The sequence below is a fragment of the Raphanus sativus genome, chromosome 4 (assembly GCF_000801105.2).
Source record: "Raphanus sativus cultivar WK10039 chromosome 4, ASM80110v3, whole genome shotgun sequence".
Classification (NCBI taxonomy): Eukaryota; Viridiplantae; Streptophyta; class Magnoliopsida; order Brassicales; family Brassicaceae; genus Raphanus; species Raphanus sativus.
The window spans coordinates 11,427,775-11,443,742 of record NC_079514.1 but is presented as its reverse complement, the minus strand read 5'-3'; the positions used below and the strand labels follow the sequence as shown (position 1 = coordinate 11,443,742).

Genomic DNA, 15,968 nt, shown 5'->3' with positions numbered 1-15,968 from the left:
TTTGACATTGTTAAAATATCTCATGATTAATAAAATATATAGCAAGATAATAAAAAACGTAATTTTAGAATTATTTATTGGTATTTTCTGCACTTTTTTATTTACAAAAAAAATTAAAACAAAAAATTGTCAAATAATTATTAATACTATTTCGTTTTCTAAATTTCTAAAGAAAATATATTGTAAAACAATTTGATAGTAATTGTAAAATAATAATATTCATTTAAAAATTACTTAATAATTATTTTTTTTTTAATTTTTCTTACACAATATAAACAATATAGAGAGTTTACAGTTCTATATGTTTTAATTAACTATAGCTAATATTATTTTGAAAATAATAAAAATGAAGTATTTATTAAAAAATAAAAATATCAATTACTAATTAAAACACCATTATTATTGAAATAGAATATCAATCAAAATTTATGTAAGAAAAAATATTATTATTATTATTAAAATGTCACCAATATATACTGGAAATCCAAGAACTAACGTGAGAAAAATATTTCTAATTTTTTTATGTGTTCGTGAAATTAAAACATCAAATAAATCCCGTGCAACGCACGGGTCCACATCTAGTTGTAAATATAAGTGGCAGTGAAGCATTGAAAGAGAAAAATACGTTTATGATAAAACTTGTCTAGGGCAGTCCTGTATAATTTTGGGAAAAATAACAAAAAGTAAAACACACAAATATTTGGATAAAACAGTAAAAATCAGAAGTTTTTGGAGAAATTACCAAAAATACCATTTTCATAGTACCACTTTTCATGTTTACACTAACCACTTTTACCACTACTTTTAATGAAGGGTTTAGATTTGAACGTTTAGGATTTAGGGTTTAGATTTTATGTTTTAGGGTTTAGATTTGATGTTTTAGGGTTTAGGGTATAAAGTTTAGGGTTTAGAGTTAAGGATTTAGGGTTTATAGTTGAGGTTTCAGGGTTTAGAGTTTAGGATATTGAATTTAGGGTATATAGTTTAGGGTTTAGGGTTTAGAGTTGAAGATTTAGGGTTTAGGGTTTAGAATTGGGGGTTTAGGATTTAGAAATTTGGATTAAAATTTTGAAAAGCATATAAAAACAAAGATATAAGAGTCTTTAACATTTTAATAAATAAGGTATTTTTGAAAATGTGTACTTAGTGATGATAAAGATGAATAATGGTACCTTCAAAGTGGTATTTTTGAAAATTGCCCAAGTTTTTGGTGTGAATAAGAATACACTAATCTTGCCGGGGGCCTTAAGTGGTAATCTGAGAATTTTAATATCTTAAAAAAAAAAGTAATATTAAAACGCAAAGGCTGCCCAATCGGATAAGAAGAAACTTTGTAGGGAGAATTCGAAGCAAAAAAAAAAAAAAACAAATTTAACAACAAAAAAAAATGGAAAAAGGTTTCTCTGTCGAAGAAGAAATGTCCGGTAATAACCATCTTTTGTCGGAGCCGGCTAAAGCATCTTCGGGAACGAATCGTAGTGAGTCAGAGTGGGCATTCCATCGCTTCTTACAAGAATCCTCCGACGCCAGTGCCGGTGTAGCCGCGACGGCGTCCGTCTCTGGACCTTCTTCTCCGGTGGATTCTCATGAATACAGAGAGATTCTGAAGAGTAAACTCAATCTAGCTTATGCTGCTGTTGTCGCCATGAAAAGAGTAAAAACACTAATCTCTCTCTCTCTCTCTCTCTCTCTCTCTCTCTCTCTGCTCATGCTTCATTGTTCAAAAGTGTTAAGAAAAGAAAAACAAACCTTTTATTCTGTAAGTTAATGTTTTCGAAGAAAAAAAACTTAGTAATTCAAGAACTAAGCTGATTGTGTTCTTGATGAGTATTGGGATGTATAGATGATCTCTGTGATATGTATATTATTTGAAATCTATCAACTTTATATGTTCTTTCCAACTTTGGTTTTGAGTTGGAAGAAGAAAATAGAAAGCTTTGCTATTATCTTCCAATATAGACCTTTTTTAAAATAATTGATCTGTTGTGTGTTGATATTTGAAAAATTTGATAGGGAGGTTTCATCAAACCTCAGGATACCTCTGGTAGATCTGAGAATGGTGGAGGAGCCTATACATCAGACCAAGGCTCCTTAGCTTCTCCCAAAGGTTTCTTTAATTCCTCAAACCGTACTCTTATGTGTTTACCTCTCTATGATTAGCCCTTCCAGATGTTCTGGATAGTTTATTGACTTATTGTGTATTTGCTCATAATGCTTTGTTCCAAGAGTTGTTGTATATTAACAAACCTCAAACCGGCTCAAGCTAACGGAACTAATCTGTATTGGTTTTTCATTTGCAGCTACACCGGTGATGAGCAGTACCATAACAAGTGGATCCGAGCTCTCTGGTGATGAAGAAGAAGAAGAAGCTGATGGTGAAACTAATATGAATCCTACCAATGTTAAGCGTGTCAAAAGGTAAAAGCATATTCTTTCTTGGATTGGATTAATAGTTTCTCTCACAAGACAAAATCTTTCTTGAACGAGAACATGAACGTTTTGTTTGCTTACTGTTTGGTGCAAAATTGCAGGATGCTCTCTAACAGGGAATCAGCTAGAAGATCCAGAAGAAGAAAGCAGGCACACCTTAGTGAGCTAGAGACACAAGTATGTTAATAATCTCACCCCAACACATTTGTTTCTTTCTCTTGACCTTTTCTCAGCTCACTTGTTATTAAAGTCTCCATCTCTCTTTTAGGTTTCACAGCTGCGTGTAGAGAATTCAAACCTCATGAAAGGTCTCACTGACGTAACTCAAACATTCAATGACGCATCTGTAGAAAACAGAGTTTTGAAAGCCAATCTAGAGACACTACGAGCTAAAGTAAGTAAAACTCCCATTTCCCTCTCTCTCCTCTTTGATTAACAAAACTCATTCACTAGGGCCATAATCAAAAAACTCTGTTGAAACCTTTTTTCAGGTGAAAATGGCTGAGGAGACAGTGAAGAGAATCACAGGATTCAACCCAATGTTCCACACCATGCCTCAGGTTTCAAGTGTCTCTAATCTTTCAGAGACATCAAACTCTCTAGGCACAAGCTCCCAAGTGACCACACCTGAGACCCCCAGCTCAAGCAACAACAAAAGCAAGGCCTTGATCGGTTGCAAAATGAACAGAACAGAGTCGATGAGGAGAGTTGCGAGTTTGGAGCATCTGCAGAAACGTATTCGCAGCGTTGGGGATAAGTAGCTTTGTGAAGAAGAAACTCGATTTGTATAATTATCACAAATAGACAGAGAGACAGAGGCGTTGAGACAAAAGTGTTATAATGTGTTGTGTAAAGAATTGTCTGACCTAGTTTATCTCTGAGATTAGGTCTTTCTTTTATGTATTTTCAATCTCTTTTTTTCAAAATCTACAAGTTTGTATCTTGTAACTACTACAAAGTTATCAAACTCAAAGCTTCATTGCTAATGTAAAGCAATAGAAAAGACCATTTCTTGGTAGTGAATTAGTCGAATTAATCAGTGTTCTTATCTGCAAAATTGATATCACTATCTTAAGTACAAAAAAAACTATGACAAAAATAGCACATAAATAAAAAATCTATATCTTTTTCTTTAATCCATAAAAAAATACTATCACTTAAAAGAGTAAAATGATTAAATTCCTTCAAACTTTATAGTTTTATCTTAAAGTCACCTCATAAATAGTAAACCATAAATCCTAATCACTAAAAAAATCCAAACCTAAATAAAAAAAAAAAAATTAACTTTTAATTAATACTATTTTGAAAATTTTATGTATTATTTTGTAATAAAAATGTATTTTTTTGTCAACAAAAAATGTATTTAAGTATAAGACCATATAACAGAGAGTATTATTCATTATTCACTACCTTTTTTTTTGTCGTCCATTATTCACAACTTATAATATAAGAAGAGTTTTTTGTATTTAGCTAAGAATTTTATTTCATTTTAATTGGATAAACAAAAAAAAAAAACAGAGATAACGTTTAGAACAACCAGAAGAAGAAAAAAAAAAGGATTGGAAGAGAGCAGTAATGGCGACATCGGTTGCGACTCTATCTTCTCCGCCACCAGTCACTCTGCCTCTCTCGTCATCTCGCTCTTCCTTATTCTCCAACTGTTTCATAGCAACCACCCAACGAAGACCAAAGACCCGTTCTTTGGTTGCGATTCGACCGGAGCAGAGGAGGAGAAAGGCGGCACTGACTTGTAATGCTCTGTTTGGTCTCGGTGTCCCTGAGCTCGCGGTGATCGCTGGCGTCGCCGCGTTGCTTTTCGGACCTAAGAAGCTTCCTGAGATTGGCAAGAGTATTGGCAAGACCGTCAAGAGCTTTCAACAGGTTTCTTTTTGCTGATTCATTAACTTTGGTCTGTGTCTTCGATTTAATATGATGAATTTCATGTGAAAAGATTGTCTCGATTGTAGTTAGAATTTGATGTTCAAAGGTCTTGAGGGAGACATGTGTCTGATAATTTTTATGGTTCAAGTGCTTTTTCGATACTTGGAGGATGTTAGGTTTGTATTTTTTTTTATATAAAAAAATAACTGTTAATTGTTGTTATGGCTCGTTGTTCTTCTCAGATATATAGCTTCTACTTGTATGTTCAGTGTTCCTTTTAGCTCTTGTCTTTAATATTTGCATTAATAAGGGCTTTGTAAATGATGCAGGCTGCAAAAGAGTTTGAGTCTGAGCTTAAGACGGAACCTGAAGATTCTGTTACTGGCTCGTCGTCTCCTGTAGCAATGAGCAACAAGGAAGAGGATAAAACTGAGGTTTCGTCAAGCTCAAAGGACAATGCATGAATGAAGAAATGATGCGGCTTTCTTTAAGCTAGCTTTGTTTTTTCTGTAGCTAGAACAGTTGATGAAATGAGTTTAGATCAAATACTCTTTGTTGGTGGAAGCAGACTTGTCTTCCTATGATATATGGTTGCATGGTGTTTGAATCTCTCTCTATAGCTGTCCTTCTTAAGAAGAAAGAAAACCTTTCAAAAAACATTTATTTTCCTAACACCAGACGGGGACCTAAGAGAGGCTGCATAAACAGATTCAAGATGTTACTATAGTTTAGACAGTGGAACTGAGAAGAAAACAAAATTTCTCACAATATAAGATCATGTTCTGCATATTACACAATTCCTATCTGTAGCACAGGAAAGTAATTTGTCTACAGGATTTTTTTACTACTGAGCTAGTTTCTGTCTCTTTATCCTCTACAATGCACCAAGAGCCTTAGCCGCGCCGTTCTCACCGCCTTCCTCTCTCTTTCTGACAAGTCCTCCAAACACAGCAGCAGGGACTTCTTTCTTTCTGAGCAATCTCTACTTTGTCTTCACCATCAGACTCATCCTCTCTCCCGTCACTTTCTGACAAGCTTCTCTCCAGCTCAGCAAACTTTATGCACATGAGCTTCACATCCTTGCGTGGAGTCCAGACTCTATCGCTTGCTTGTATATCTCCCTTGTCCTCGGAACACCAACGATCCTGCTGCACGGGAAATGTGTCATCTCATACATCTCAGTCCTCTTCTAGCTTAGCGTACTGAAGATATAAGGTTCTTACAGCATCAGATGGAGCCTGAAACAAAGTTAAGACTCCTCTTATGGACTCTAGCGTCCCCAGGCTTCCCTCCAAAGTCAACATAAAAGGACCAAAGCCTCAAGGATCTATGCAGCTTCATCTGGACCGGCTCATTCCCATCGGCAGCGACTGCCCACTCGCACCACACGCTCGCGAGATGGTCCACGGTTTTGTAGCTGACCTGGACCGCCTTGTCCAAAATGACTCTCGTGTTGACCAGGTCATTGTGGTTTTCGTACAGTTTGGCAAAACTAATGTACAGAGCGCCATGAATCCATGATCTCTTTCTCTATCCTTCTTCTTTTTTTCTCCAAAAACTTTTCTTTTTAGTTATTCCCTCCTAATTCAGAGAGGAGGTCCTACTTGTGTGGATTTGTTGTAGCTCATGAACTCTATTCACAAGGTATGCAATAATAGCCAATAATAAGCAGTCGTTGGTCTTATAAACGAGTCAATGACGGGCAGCCTGATGACGGGGTCTTATATCAAACTATGAGAGCTATGCTCTTATAACAGAATAGAATATGAGTTTTATAACGTTGCAAGTTAGAGGAAACATAAAAGACCGTTTTACACCAATTTTTTTTTTTTTTAAATATCATTGTATAGGATGTCCAAAAAAAAAAATCATCGTGTAAACAAAACTGACTATGATCTAAATTAGAAAGCGTCAAGCCCATGTTGGCTATCACTTGGACCCTGATTAGTGATTTCTAGTGACAGCTTGTTTAGTTTTACGAAACCAAGCATCTCTAGTTAGCCGAAGAAAAATATTCCTATGGACTGTGTAAATAGGCTAAGGACCCTACCATTTCTTCATGTCCTTCCCTGAGGAAAGGATGTAAGCTCTTCTGATCGGTGGGTCTGTAATATATACTGGAACTTTTGTACTGTTGATGCTGAAATGGATTTTCGGTTGAATTGGAGTTCGTTTCTTAAGTGAGCGATACACAAGTAGAATACTGTCAAAACTTCTTATGAAACCAATCATATATAGATCCGTGAATTTGCATGATACAAAAGCCTCATACGAAAAACATACTTCAAAATATATCTCATAGTAACCATCATCAAGTCCACGACCACATATTAAAAGTCTATATGCATACAGTACATGAATAAGAAAGGCCTTCCCTTCCTCTCTTCATCTTGTTACTTTTGCAAAACTATGTAGAGAGAGCCATGAATCCATGAAATCTTTCTCCATCTTTCTTTTTATTTTCTCCCAAAACTTTTCTTTTTTAGTTATTCCCTCCTTCAGAGAGATCCTGCTTGGTAGGATTCTTTCTCTGTCCTATCTCACCAGCAATAGTACAAAAAAAACAAGTGTTTCATGTTGAAACTTAAGAGTCACAACGTATACACACATTAGTGAGACTGCATCACAGAACATGCAACAGCTTGTGCCCAATGCCTTAGTCTTTGTTTCACTTGTTGAGGACTGTCCCCTGCACAACTCAATTCACAATGATTAAGTGTGAGAATATAAGTTCTGAGAGTTTTAGCGGGATATATATGAATAACATATAAGAGACTGACTTGGTCCAATCTACTTATTGTCAATTAATTTTAAGTTGGAAACTTAACAATTAGTCTATGTATATTTATACTTACCATAGGAATCAACATTTAAAAGAAGATGAAATGAAGTTTTTGTTTTACCTGGACATAAGATCTTTAATGAATCCGAGTCAGTTCTTGGGCTACAAGGTATGCTGCTTGAGGAAGCAGATGTAGACGATAAAGAGCCATCTCCTCCATTGCTGCTACGGCTGCTACTAGGTGAAGGGAGAGGCGAAAGCTGCCTATTCACAGCAAAGTAAAGATCTAATGCTGGTAGTGTGTTGCACAACTTTAGTCCTGCTTCTTCCTTGAAACCAAACCCTAACTCGATCGACCCTTTGAGCTCCCTTAAATCTTCATCGGTTAAATCGTTCGAATCACAATCGCTGTCAGAGAGGCCTTTCTGTTTCTTTTCTTGAATCTTCAACATCTGACGACGCCTTTTCTCCCAAGCAACATCTCTCGGTGTCTCGCGCATGGATAGTTGCTTTGATAACCGCTGTTTAGGTTTCTGCAAGGCTAATGGGGCCACTAGTGGCTCAGGAAGTGATGGCGATGAAGACGAGATTGGTAAGGTAAGGCCTTCTCTTCTCCTCACCATTTTTTCTATCTTTAAAAAGATGACTTGTAATGCAAGGCAAGGGGTTTGATCTTAGAATTGGGAAATATACTTTCTGGTACAAGCTAGGGCTTATTTTACTACCTGTTTTTATTTAGGAGAATATCAAAGCTTTGGCTTTTTGCTTAGGAGTCTAAATGTATGTTCTTCATCTGCTGGCCGCGTGTGACAACAATTAACACGGCCAACAAAGAAGCTTCTACGGGTCGGGCTGATCAGAAAATCTTCTGTATACTCTTTTTCTACCTGAAAATTTTGCCAAACCCGACCACATAAACTCTCACCAAAAGAGACTCAATGAGCCTTTAATGGAGGATTAGGGAAAACTAGTTTTCACCATTGATTTATGCAATGGAGTCAAAAGCTATTTTCCTCCATTGTTTAAATTTGATACAAAATACTCATCCTCATTTATTTAGGGATCTTTTCTTTGTTTAGATTCTTTGACCCTCTAAAAGAAAACGTGTTTCAGATTTATCCTACTCTAGAAAACTTGTTATTTTTTCCTATTTTAAGGATCAAGTAGTCAATGTAGTTTAAGTTATGAATTTTATTTCATTAGTGTGAGATTGATGTATATTTTTCTCTCTTCTAACTAATTTGCTAAACATAGTTTTCTACTATTAATCCTCTCCTCCATAGATTCTCTAACTACTTTCTGTTTCTCTTTCAGACACAGCACCAAAAAGAAAGAGAAAAAAAAAAACAATGACCAAGGAAAACAAACGGTTTGTTTTTGTCTTGTTGAGGTTTCTGCTCCTGTTTCCATGGCTTTGATCATACATTGTTAGGTTTGGAGAGAGAGGAGAAGAAACAAGCCTCCAAGTTTTCTCTCCTGGTTCTTGAGGTAATAATATCCCACAAAAGAAAAGTAACCTTTTTTTATGTTTCCTGAGGATTTAAAACACGTAATTTATCTAATGTTTCAGCCATGAACGAGAAAACAAGGACCCTGTGTTCCCTCCTCTGTTTCTTCTCTGTTCTTCTAGTCTCTATCTCTCAATCTAACGGACAAGATCTCGCGTTGTCCTGCGGAGCATCGGAACCATCTTCAGATCCAGACAAGAAGAAATGGGAACCAGACACCAAGTTCTTGAAAACTCCAAACACGGTTCACGCAACAGCTACGTATCAAGATCCATCTCTTCTCTCGACAATTCCTTACATGACAGCAAGAATCTTCACAGCTCCCGCCACTTACGAGATCCCGGTTAAAGGAGACAAAAGACATTTGCTCCGGTTACATTTCTACCCATCAGCATACACGGGACTCAACATCGATGACGCTTACTTCTCCGTAGCAGCTAACGATGTCACCCTTCTAAGCAACTTTAGTGCTTCTATCACATGTCAAGCCTTAACACAAGCTTACCTAATCAGAGAATATTCTCTTGCACCAACCCTAAAAGATGCCTTGACCATCACCTTTACTCCCTCGGATAAACATCCTAAAGCGTTTGCTTTCATAAACGGTATTGAAGTCGTTGAGATGCCAGAACTGTTTGATACAGCTGTTCTCGTTGGGTTCACAGATCAAACAGCAGATGCTAAGTCCGCTAATCTTCAGACCATGTTTAGACTTAACGTTGGTGGTCAGGACATTCCTGGAAGCCAAGACTCTGGCGGGTTAACAAGAACTTGGTACAACGATGCTCCTTACATATTCAGCGCAGGTTTGGTGTATTTTTTTTTTAATATCAGAAAATTCAGGATCAAAGCCCGTAATCATCTTCTTAGACCATGATTAATGCATATTTCTTAGGAGGGTCTCCTAACGAATATAAGAGACGTTTCTTAGCATTTTTTTAGTCAAAATCTAGGAGACGTCTCTTATATTTGCTAAGAGGCCCTCCCTAAAAGACATGCATTAATCATGTCCTTAGGTCTAAAACCACAATATGTAATATTAGTTTCGTTCTATGGCAGGTCTTGGTGTTACCCTTCAAGCAAGCAACAACTTCAGGATTGACTACCAGAAAATGCCGGTCTCGACCGCTCCACCAGATGTCTACAAAACAGCTAGATCACAAGGACCAAACGGAGACATCAACGTTAATTCTAATCTCACATGGATGTTTCAAGTCGATACTAACTTCACTTACATCATGAGACTCCACTTCTGCGAGTTCCAGCTTTCTAAAGTCAACCAAAAAGCTTTCGACATCTACATCAACAACAGAACAGCACAAGGAGACGTCAACGCCGCGGATATAATCGCGTGGTCAGGTGGGAAAGGTGTCCCTACGTACAAAGACTACGCGATGTACGTTGATGCTAGCAACGGTGGAGCAGGAGGCGAAGAGGTTTCACTTCAGATGACTCCTTCCAAATTTGCTAAACCGGAGTATCTCGACTCACAGCTCAACGGGCTAGAGATTTTCAAGATGGACACGATGAAAAACCTAGCCGGTCCGAACCCTAAACCATCAGCTATGCAAGCTAACCAAGATGGTAAAAGAGAGTTTCGAAGAGACAAAAGAGTCATAGCTTTTATCATCGGTTCCATTGGTGGAGTCGCAGCGGTTTTGCTATGTGCGTTGTGTTTCACAATGTATCAAAGGAGACGTAAGTCCCAAGGAAGCGATTCTTACACATCGAGTTGGCTTCCTATATACGGAAACTCACACACAACCGCGACAAAATCTACTATTTCCGGTAAGAGCAACACGGGAAGCCACTTATCTAACCTTGCAGCGGGTCTATGCCGAAGGTTCACGTTGTCTGAGATCAAACACGGAACTCAAAACTTCGATGAGTCAAACGTGATAGGAGTGGGAGGGTTTGGTAAAGTTTACAAAGGAGTTATAGACGGAACCACGAAAGTGGCCATCAAGAAATCAAACCCTAATTCGGAACAAGGTCTAAACGAGTTCGAGACAGAGATAGAACTTCTCTCGAGGTTAAGACACAAACACTTGGTCTCTTTGATCGGTTACTGCGACGACGGTGGAGAGATGTGTTTGATATACGATTACATGTCACTCGGAACACTTAGAGAGCATCTTTACAACACCAAGAGACCTCAGTTAACTTGGAAAAGACGTCTAGAGATCGCTATTGGATCAGCAAGAGGGTTGCATTACCTTCACACGGGTGCGAAGTACACGATCATACACCGTGACGTGAAGACAACGAACATCTTGCTCGATGAGAATTGGGTTGCTAAAGTTTCCGACTTCGGTTTATCCAAAACCGGACCGAACATGAACCAAGGTCATGTCACGACCGTTGTCAAAGGAAGCTTCGGGTACTTAGATCCAGAGTACTTTAGGAGACAGCAGTTAACCGAGAAGTCAGATGTGTACTCTTTTGGAGTTGTTCTGTTCGAGATCTTATGCGCTAGGCCGGCTTTAAACCCTAGCTTGCCTAAGGAGCAAGTGAGTCTTGGAGACTGGGCGATGAACTGTAAAAGGAAAGGGACGTTAGAGGATATCATTGATCCTAATCTTAAAGGGAAGATTAATCCTGAGTGTTTGAAGAAGTTTGCGGACACGGCGGAGAAGTGTCTTTCCGATAGTGGTTTAGATCGGCCGACGATGGGAGATGTTTTGTGGAACCTTGAGTTCGCACTTCAGTTGCAAGAAACTGCTGATGGGTCGCGTCAACCAACGCCTAGTCGTGGAGGTGAGTCAGAGGATTTAGCCGGAGGTGGTGGTATGGAGGTTAACGTCGTCGGCGCCGGAGAACATGACGCGAGTGACATGTCCTCGGAAGATAACAGTGGGATATTTTCTCAAATTGTAAACCCTAAAGGGCGATAAGATAATTTCACGACCGAACAGAAAAAAAAGATATCCAGTTTTTTTTTGTGTGTGTTCCTGATGTGGAAAGTAAGAGGAGACTCTGTATTAATCCCTTTTCTTTATGTAACTAGATCTTCTTTCTTTTTAGTTTACCCGTGCTTTATAGACTTAAACCCAAGTCAAAACATTTGTAAGACTATATATCTATGTGCTGCAGCTGTTGTCACATGTTATCAAGATACTAGTTTGGTGGAACGGAGTTAGAAGTTTTCTAACAACTATTAAACCAATGAGAAGTAGTCTAATAACTAAAAAACGGAATATGAATCAATAGGAATTGGCCATTCTATAAGAGTTATATTCCAAATATAAAAAAAGACACCCAATTCAGTTACAACATAAGACCATCTCCAACGAAGTTTTTAAAAATTCTTAAGAAAAAACAAAAAATAAATGAAAAAAGAAAAGGAAGAGAACATGTGTCAAATAATAGAATTGGGCCAAGAGGAGGAACTTATAGGTGGCTTCATTGGCTTCCTATCTCTTTTTACAAAAAGCTTGACCATTTGATCAGCTGTGTGCCTGTGTTTGTATGTTATGGATTCTCCATCAAAGCAAATGAATCTGTTGGCAGAAGATCTGGTACAACTTAAATTTGTATCGAAGGCTTCTGCTATTTTACACTTTGGAAGTTGATTTGTTTGCTGAAAATGGATGCATGAATCAGGAATTTGTTTAAAGTAGCTGACGCTAAGCAGATTTCTGCCATGGCTCGTCGTACGTTTGACAAGTATTTATTACCTCATTGGTTTTGTTCTTCAGAATTACAGTTTAATCTGCTAGAAAACAAGTTTATTGCTTTGAAATTAGCTATGTTTGTTTGTCTTATGATAGGAGTGGCCCTTTGTTAGTGGTGGCATCTGGTCGTGATACTGTTTCTGTCGCAAGCTCCGTTGGACGAACTAGCTATGGAATATGTTTTTGTTGTTCAGTTAAGTCTCTTCCTTGTAACAAAATAGATTATTTCATATTTCATGAAGTTCGGTTGGAATATTTGTTACTTTATATTCATTTTTACTTCATTTTAGAATAGAAAACTCAGGTGAGTTGAAAATGTCGTAAGAATCGGTAAAAACCCCTATACATGCCGCTTTATTATTAGCTAATAATTCATTATTATTTTTTTTATTTTTTTTGCTAATAATTCATTTTTGCCTTCTTTCTCTTCCTCTTCGTCCATGTATCATCCAAGTTGGTCCTTGCATGTGAATTTGACAATTCAGTGACGACTGACGAGTGAATTTCCTTTAAAAGAATAGCGCCGTTGTCAAAGAACAAAAAACAAAGAAAAAGAATAGAGCAACCTGTCAGCAAGCGACACGCTATCTACATTTCATTTTGGTACCCAAATCGACTTTTCGGACCACACAGAGTCCACCTTTCAGCGTTGTATGACTTTATCGACATCTTTTTATTAGTGTTATAAAGTTTTTTTTTTGTAACCTACTGTTTTATGAATTTACATACTAAAATTTTAAAACTTGATAATTCTACGGGCGCACGTGCCCCCTTAGTTGAGTAACATGTTTTTTTCTTGTGCACAAGTAACATATTTTATGTTCGATCCAACAACGTAGACTATATTATGAGGTTCAAGAGTCTTGTTTTTCAAACACCACTTTAGATTATTCTATCAGATAGGTAAATGCAAAGGTAGACACATATAACATCCAAAATTTTGAAAGTATTAGTAGTTTGCTATGTTTCATCTAAATTAACATGATTCGCAGTTTGTTCCGCCACCACTAGATATTCAATTTGTTCTATTATTAAATAAAATAAAACAAAGTAATAAGATTCTAAAAATATTGTAAACAATAACATAATTTTGAAAATATTGTAAATAATAAACATTTCATAATAAAATAAAAATATATTTTTGTTAAATTATTTGTAAATAATTAATCTAGAGAGTAAAATACTGTAAATTTTGTAAAGACAAAAATAGTTATATAGTTCATATATAATTTTTAAAATATGTATATATATACATATAATTATTTTTATTTATATATAAAAGAGATTGGATAATTGTTTTCAAATTGTTTTTGTTGTATTTTAAAAGGATATTGAATATTAATATTTGATTTGAGTGACTGATATATAAATTTGGGTGTCATTCAATCGTCATTTATTTTAATAGAATTTATATTTTATCAAAATCTTTACCACATGTTAGTTTTCTGTCCATAGATAATTTTTCCAGTGGCCAGTAATTGAACCCTGATGGTTTCACCGTATTGGATTTTTGCCCTCAAGTAAATTACTAACATGTTTTCAGTTATTAGATTAACATTAACTTAAAACATACACATATATGGCACCCTTAGAACAACAAATTCACGAACATAACCTATCAATCATTCAACGGAAACAGCTTTCCTTTCAAATGGCTGAAGCCGATTATCAGACAATCTAGAGTTGTAGGCAGATTTTTTATACTCAGACCAAGTGAACTCTTCGTACAAACTCTCTTCTTCATTGTTCATAAGACAAGTCAATGGAAATATTCTCTGAGTCAACAAAGGTCCAGCAAAGTAAATCATAGAAACCCTAGATTTCATGCTGTTTGTTAAAACCCTATGCTTCACGCTCTTGAACCTCCCATTTGTCAACACCTGAATGATCAACAAAAAAACCAAAACAAAAGTCTAGATCTTATGTATCAACTCATACTTGATTGATATATCATCTTGAGCTTCAGTTAAGGATCTCCGGGTTATAAGCAAGAAAGTACTTGAGGATTGAGATGAACCTGGAGAGAGTCGCCAACGTTGAAGAAGAAGGAGGATGGATCAGAAGGAACAGAAATCCATGAGCCATTAGTTAGATTGATTTGTAAACCAGAAGTGTTGTTAGACCATAAGACAGATAAGATTTGAGGATCAGTGTGTTCTCCAAAACCTATCACATTGTTGCCACCATCGATATTTTCGTTGATGAGAGGGCATGGTGGATAATGATTAAGTCTGAATATCGAGTCACTGTTTTGATCAGAGACAAGCTTGCTAAGTGTGTTCGTTGGTTTGATCCCTAACCCATCAGTAATCATCTCCAAAACATCACATGTCATTTTCCTCACTGATGTTGTGTACTCCAACACTGCGTTCCTAAATAACGAAAATAGAGTGTGAGTTTTTAAACTGGAAACGGTGAAAAAAATGATGGAGTCACAAAACAAGATATCAGGGGCATGTCCATCCTTTAGATACTATTATATTCAAAGGAAAATAATGTAGTTATTAATTTTTTTAAATAGTTAAACCAATCTATACGAGACAAATGTCCCGTAAAGTTTTAAGGACAACGGCATCTCAAAACTTCGAATGTGATGAACGTAACAAACAAAAAAAAAAACGAGCCATAAAGCAGTGAAAGAGACCGACCATGAACTATAAATAGAGGAAAAAGACAGAGCATGGACCAAGTGAAGAAACATATAGTATAATAATGAAAGGTGTTAACTAAACATAGGGATGGAAACAACAACGTAATTGATTCCAACCTTATAGTTTCCCGGTTATTCAAGTGACCCGGAAGGAATAGATCCGAACCGATGTCAAGATTGACATTCATCAACAGGTACTCAACCCAACCAACGTCACCATTCCGACCAATCTTTCTGCTCCCGTATCCAAAGGGATAACCTGCGACTTGGGTTTTGTCAGACGTTGGCAATGTGAAGAACTCCACGGCCTCGTGTTCCAAAACAGAGACTAGCTCCGAGGGAACGGCATGGTTGATCACCTTGAAGAACCCAAAATCTTCACAGGCTTTTACCAAAGCGTGTTTGGACTCTGGGTCAGAGATATCTATAACCGGGATTGGAGAAAACCTGTATTTTGCTTCTTCGACCGATTTAGACAATACCGTCATTGCTATAAATGTGTGTTTGGAAAAAAAAATTCTGGTGTGGCTTTTAATAGCTTTGAAGGAGTAGACATCTAGTTATGTACTCGGACGAGTGTTTTATATAGCAGAGGAGATGGAATGATAAAAAGCTAACAATGACGTACGAATATGATCAAACTATTCATCTTAAGCTAATAAGACCATGATTAACCACGGATTCTTAGGATGGGTTCTTAGCTTCGACTAAACAACCGTTTATTAACTTTTAACTAAAAAACTAAGAACTGGTTCTTAAATATCTTATTTAAAAATCGGGTTTTAGTTTTTTTTAATTAAAAGTTAAGAAACGGTTTTTTAAACGAAGCTAAGAATTCCACCATAATAACCTCCCATTAATCATGTTCTAAGGGTATGATTAATCCTGGTCTCCTAGCCAGGATTCTTAACTCATGATTTGACACTATTTTTTTTTACACTTTTCGGCTAAAAACAACTTTTATATCTCTTATTTAAAAGGCAGTTCTTAATTTTTCTTAGTTAAAATCTAAGAAAATTTAAGAGTCGTTTCTTACCCGAATC

General features: G+C 36.6%; 5 protein-coding genes and 1 long non-coding RNA gene across 6 annotated transcripts; 4 read left to right on the top strand and 2 right to left on the bottom strand.

Moving 5' to 3' along the window:
* The first annotated feature begins 1,325 nt into the window (after positions 1 to 1,325).
* LOC108848796 (basic leucine zipper 63) lies at positions 1,326 to 3,438 on the top strand. The gene is made up of 6 exons (XM_018622238.2): positions 1,326 to 1,654; positions 2,014 to 2,107; positions 2,301 to 2,418; positions 2,532 to 2,607; positions 2,699 to 2,824; positions 2,922 to 3,438. Exons 1-6 carry the CDS (start codon positions 1,388 to 1,390, stop codon positions 3,189 to 3,191), a joined length of 951 nt encoding a protein of 316 aa, XP_018477740.1. The 5' UTR covers positions 1,326 to 1,387; the 3' UTR covers positions 3,192 to 3,438.
* Positions 3,439 to 3,922: 484 nt separating this feature from the next.
* Positions 3,923 to 4,923, top strand: LOC108849435 (sec-independent protein translocase protein TATA, chloroplastic). Its single transcript, XM_018622990.2, has 2 exons — positions 3,923 to 4,311; positions 4,641 to 4,923. Exons 1-2 carry the CDS (start codon positions 4,006 to 4,008, stop codon positions 4,773 to 4,775), a joined length of 441 nt encoding a protein of 146 aa, XP_018478492.1. The 5' UTR covers positions 3,923 to 4,005; the 3' UTR covers positions 4,776 to 4,923.
* Positions 4,924 to 6,514: 1,591 nt separating this feature from the next.
* Positions 6,515 to 8,101, bottom strand: LOC108853430 (uncharacterized). Its single transcript, XM_018626840.2, has 2 exons — positions 7,215 to 8,101; positions 6,515 to 7,000 (listed from the first exon to the last, which is right to left on the bottom strand). Exons 1-2 carry the CDS (start codon positions 7,714 to 7,716, stop codon positions 6,921 to 6,923), a joined length of 582 nt encoding a protein of 193 aa, XP_018482342.1. The 5' UTR covers positions 7,717 to 8,101; the 3' UTR covers positions 6,515 to 6,920.
* A 313-nt stretch (positions 8,102 to 8,414) lies between these two features.
* LOC108852742 (receptor-like protein kinase ANXUR2) lies at positions 8,415 to 11,624 on the top strand. Its single transcript, XM_018626232.2, has 3 exons — positions 8,415 to 8,581; positions 8,664 to 9,407; positions 9,661 to 11,624. The coding sequence occupies exons 2-3, from the start codon at positions 8,666 to 8,668 to the stop codon at positions 11,493 to 11,495; spliced, it is 2,577 nt and encodes an 858-aa protein (XP_018481734.1). The 5' UTR covers positions 8,415 to 8,581; positions 8,664 to 8,665; the 3' UTR covers positions 11,496 to 11,624.
* A 362-nt stretch (positions 11,625 to 11,986) lies between these two features.
* Positions 11,987 to 12,993, top strand: LOC130511069 (uncharacterized). Its single transcript, XR_008944866.1, has 3 exons — positions 11,987 to 12,119; positions 12,205 to 12,267; positions 12,372 to 12,993. It is a non-coding gene; the product is annotated as an uncharacterized LOC130511069 (long non-coding RNA).
* Positions 12,994 to 13,800: 807 nt separating this feature from the next.
* LOC108852600 (gibberellin 2-beta-dioxygenase 1-like) lies at positions 13,801 to 15,486 on the bottom strand. The gene is made up of 3 exons (XM_018626104.2): positions 15,043 to 15,486; positions 14,293 to 14,647; positions 13,801 to 14,155 (listed from the first exon to the last, which is right to left on the bottom strand). Exons 1-3 carry the CDS (start codon positions 15,411 to 15,413, stop codon positions 13,898 to 13,900), a joined length of 984 nt encoding a protein of 327 aa, XP_018481606.1. The 5' UTR covers positions 15,414 to 15,486; the 3' UTR covers positions 13,801 to 13,897.
* Positions 15,487 to 15,968: the final 482 nt, after the last annotated feature.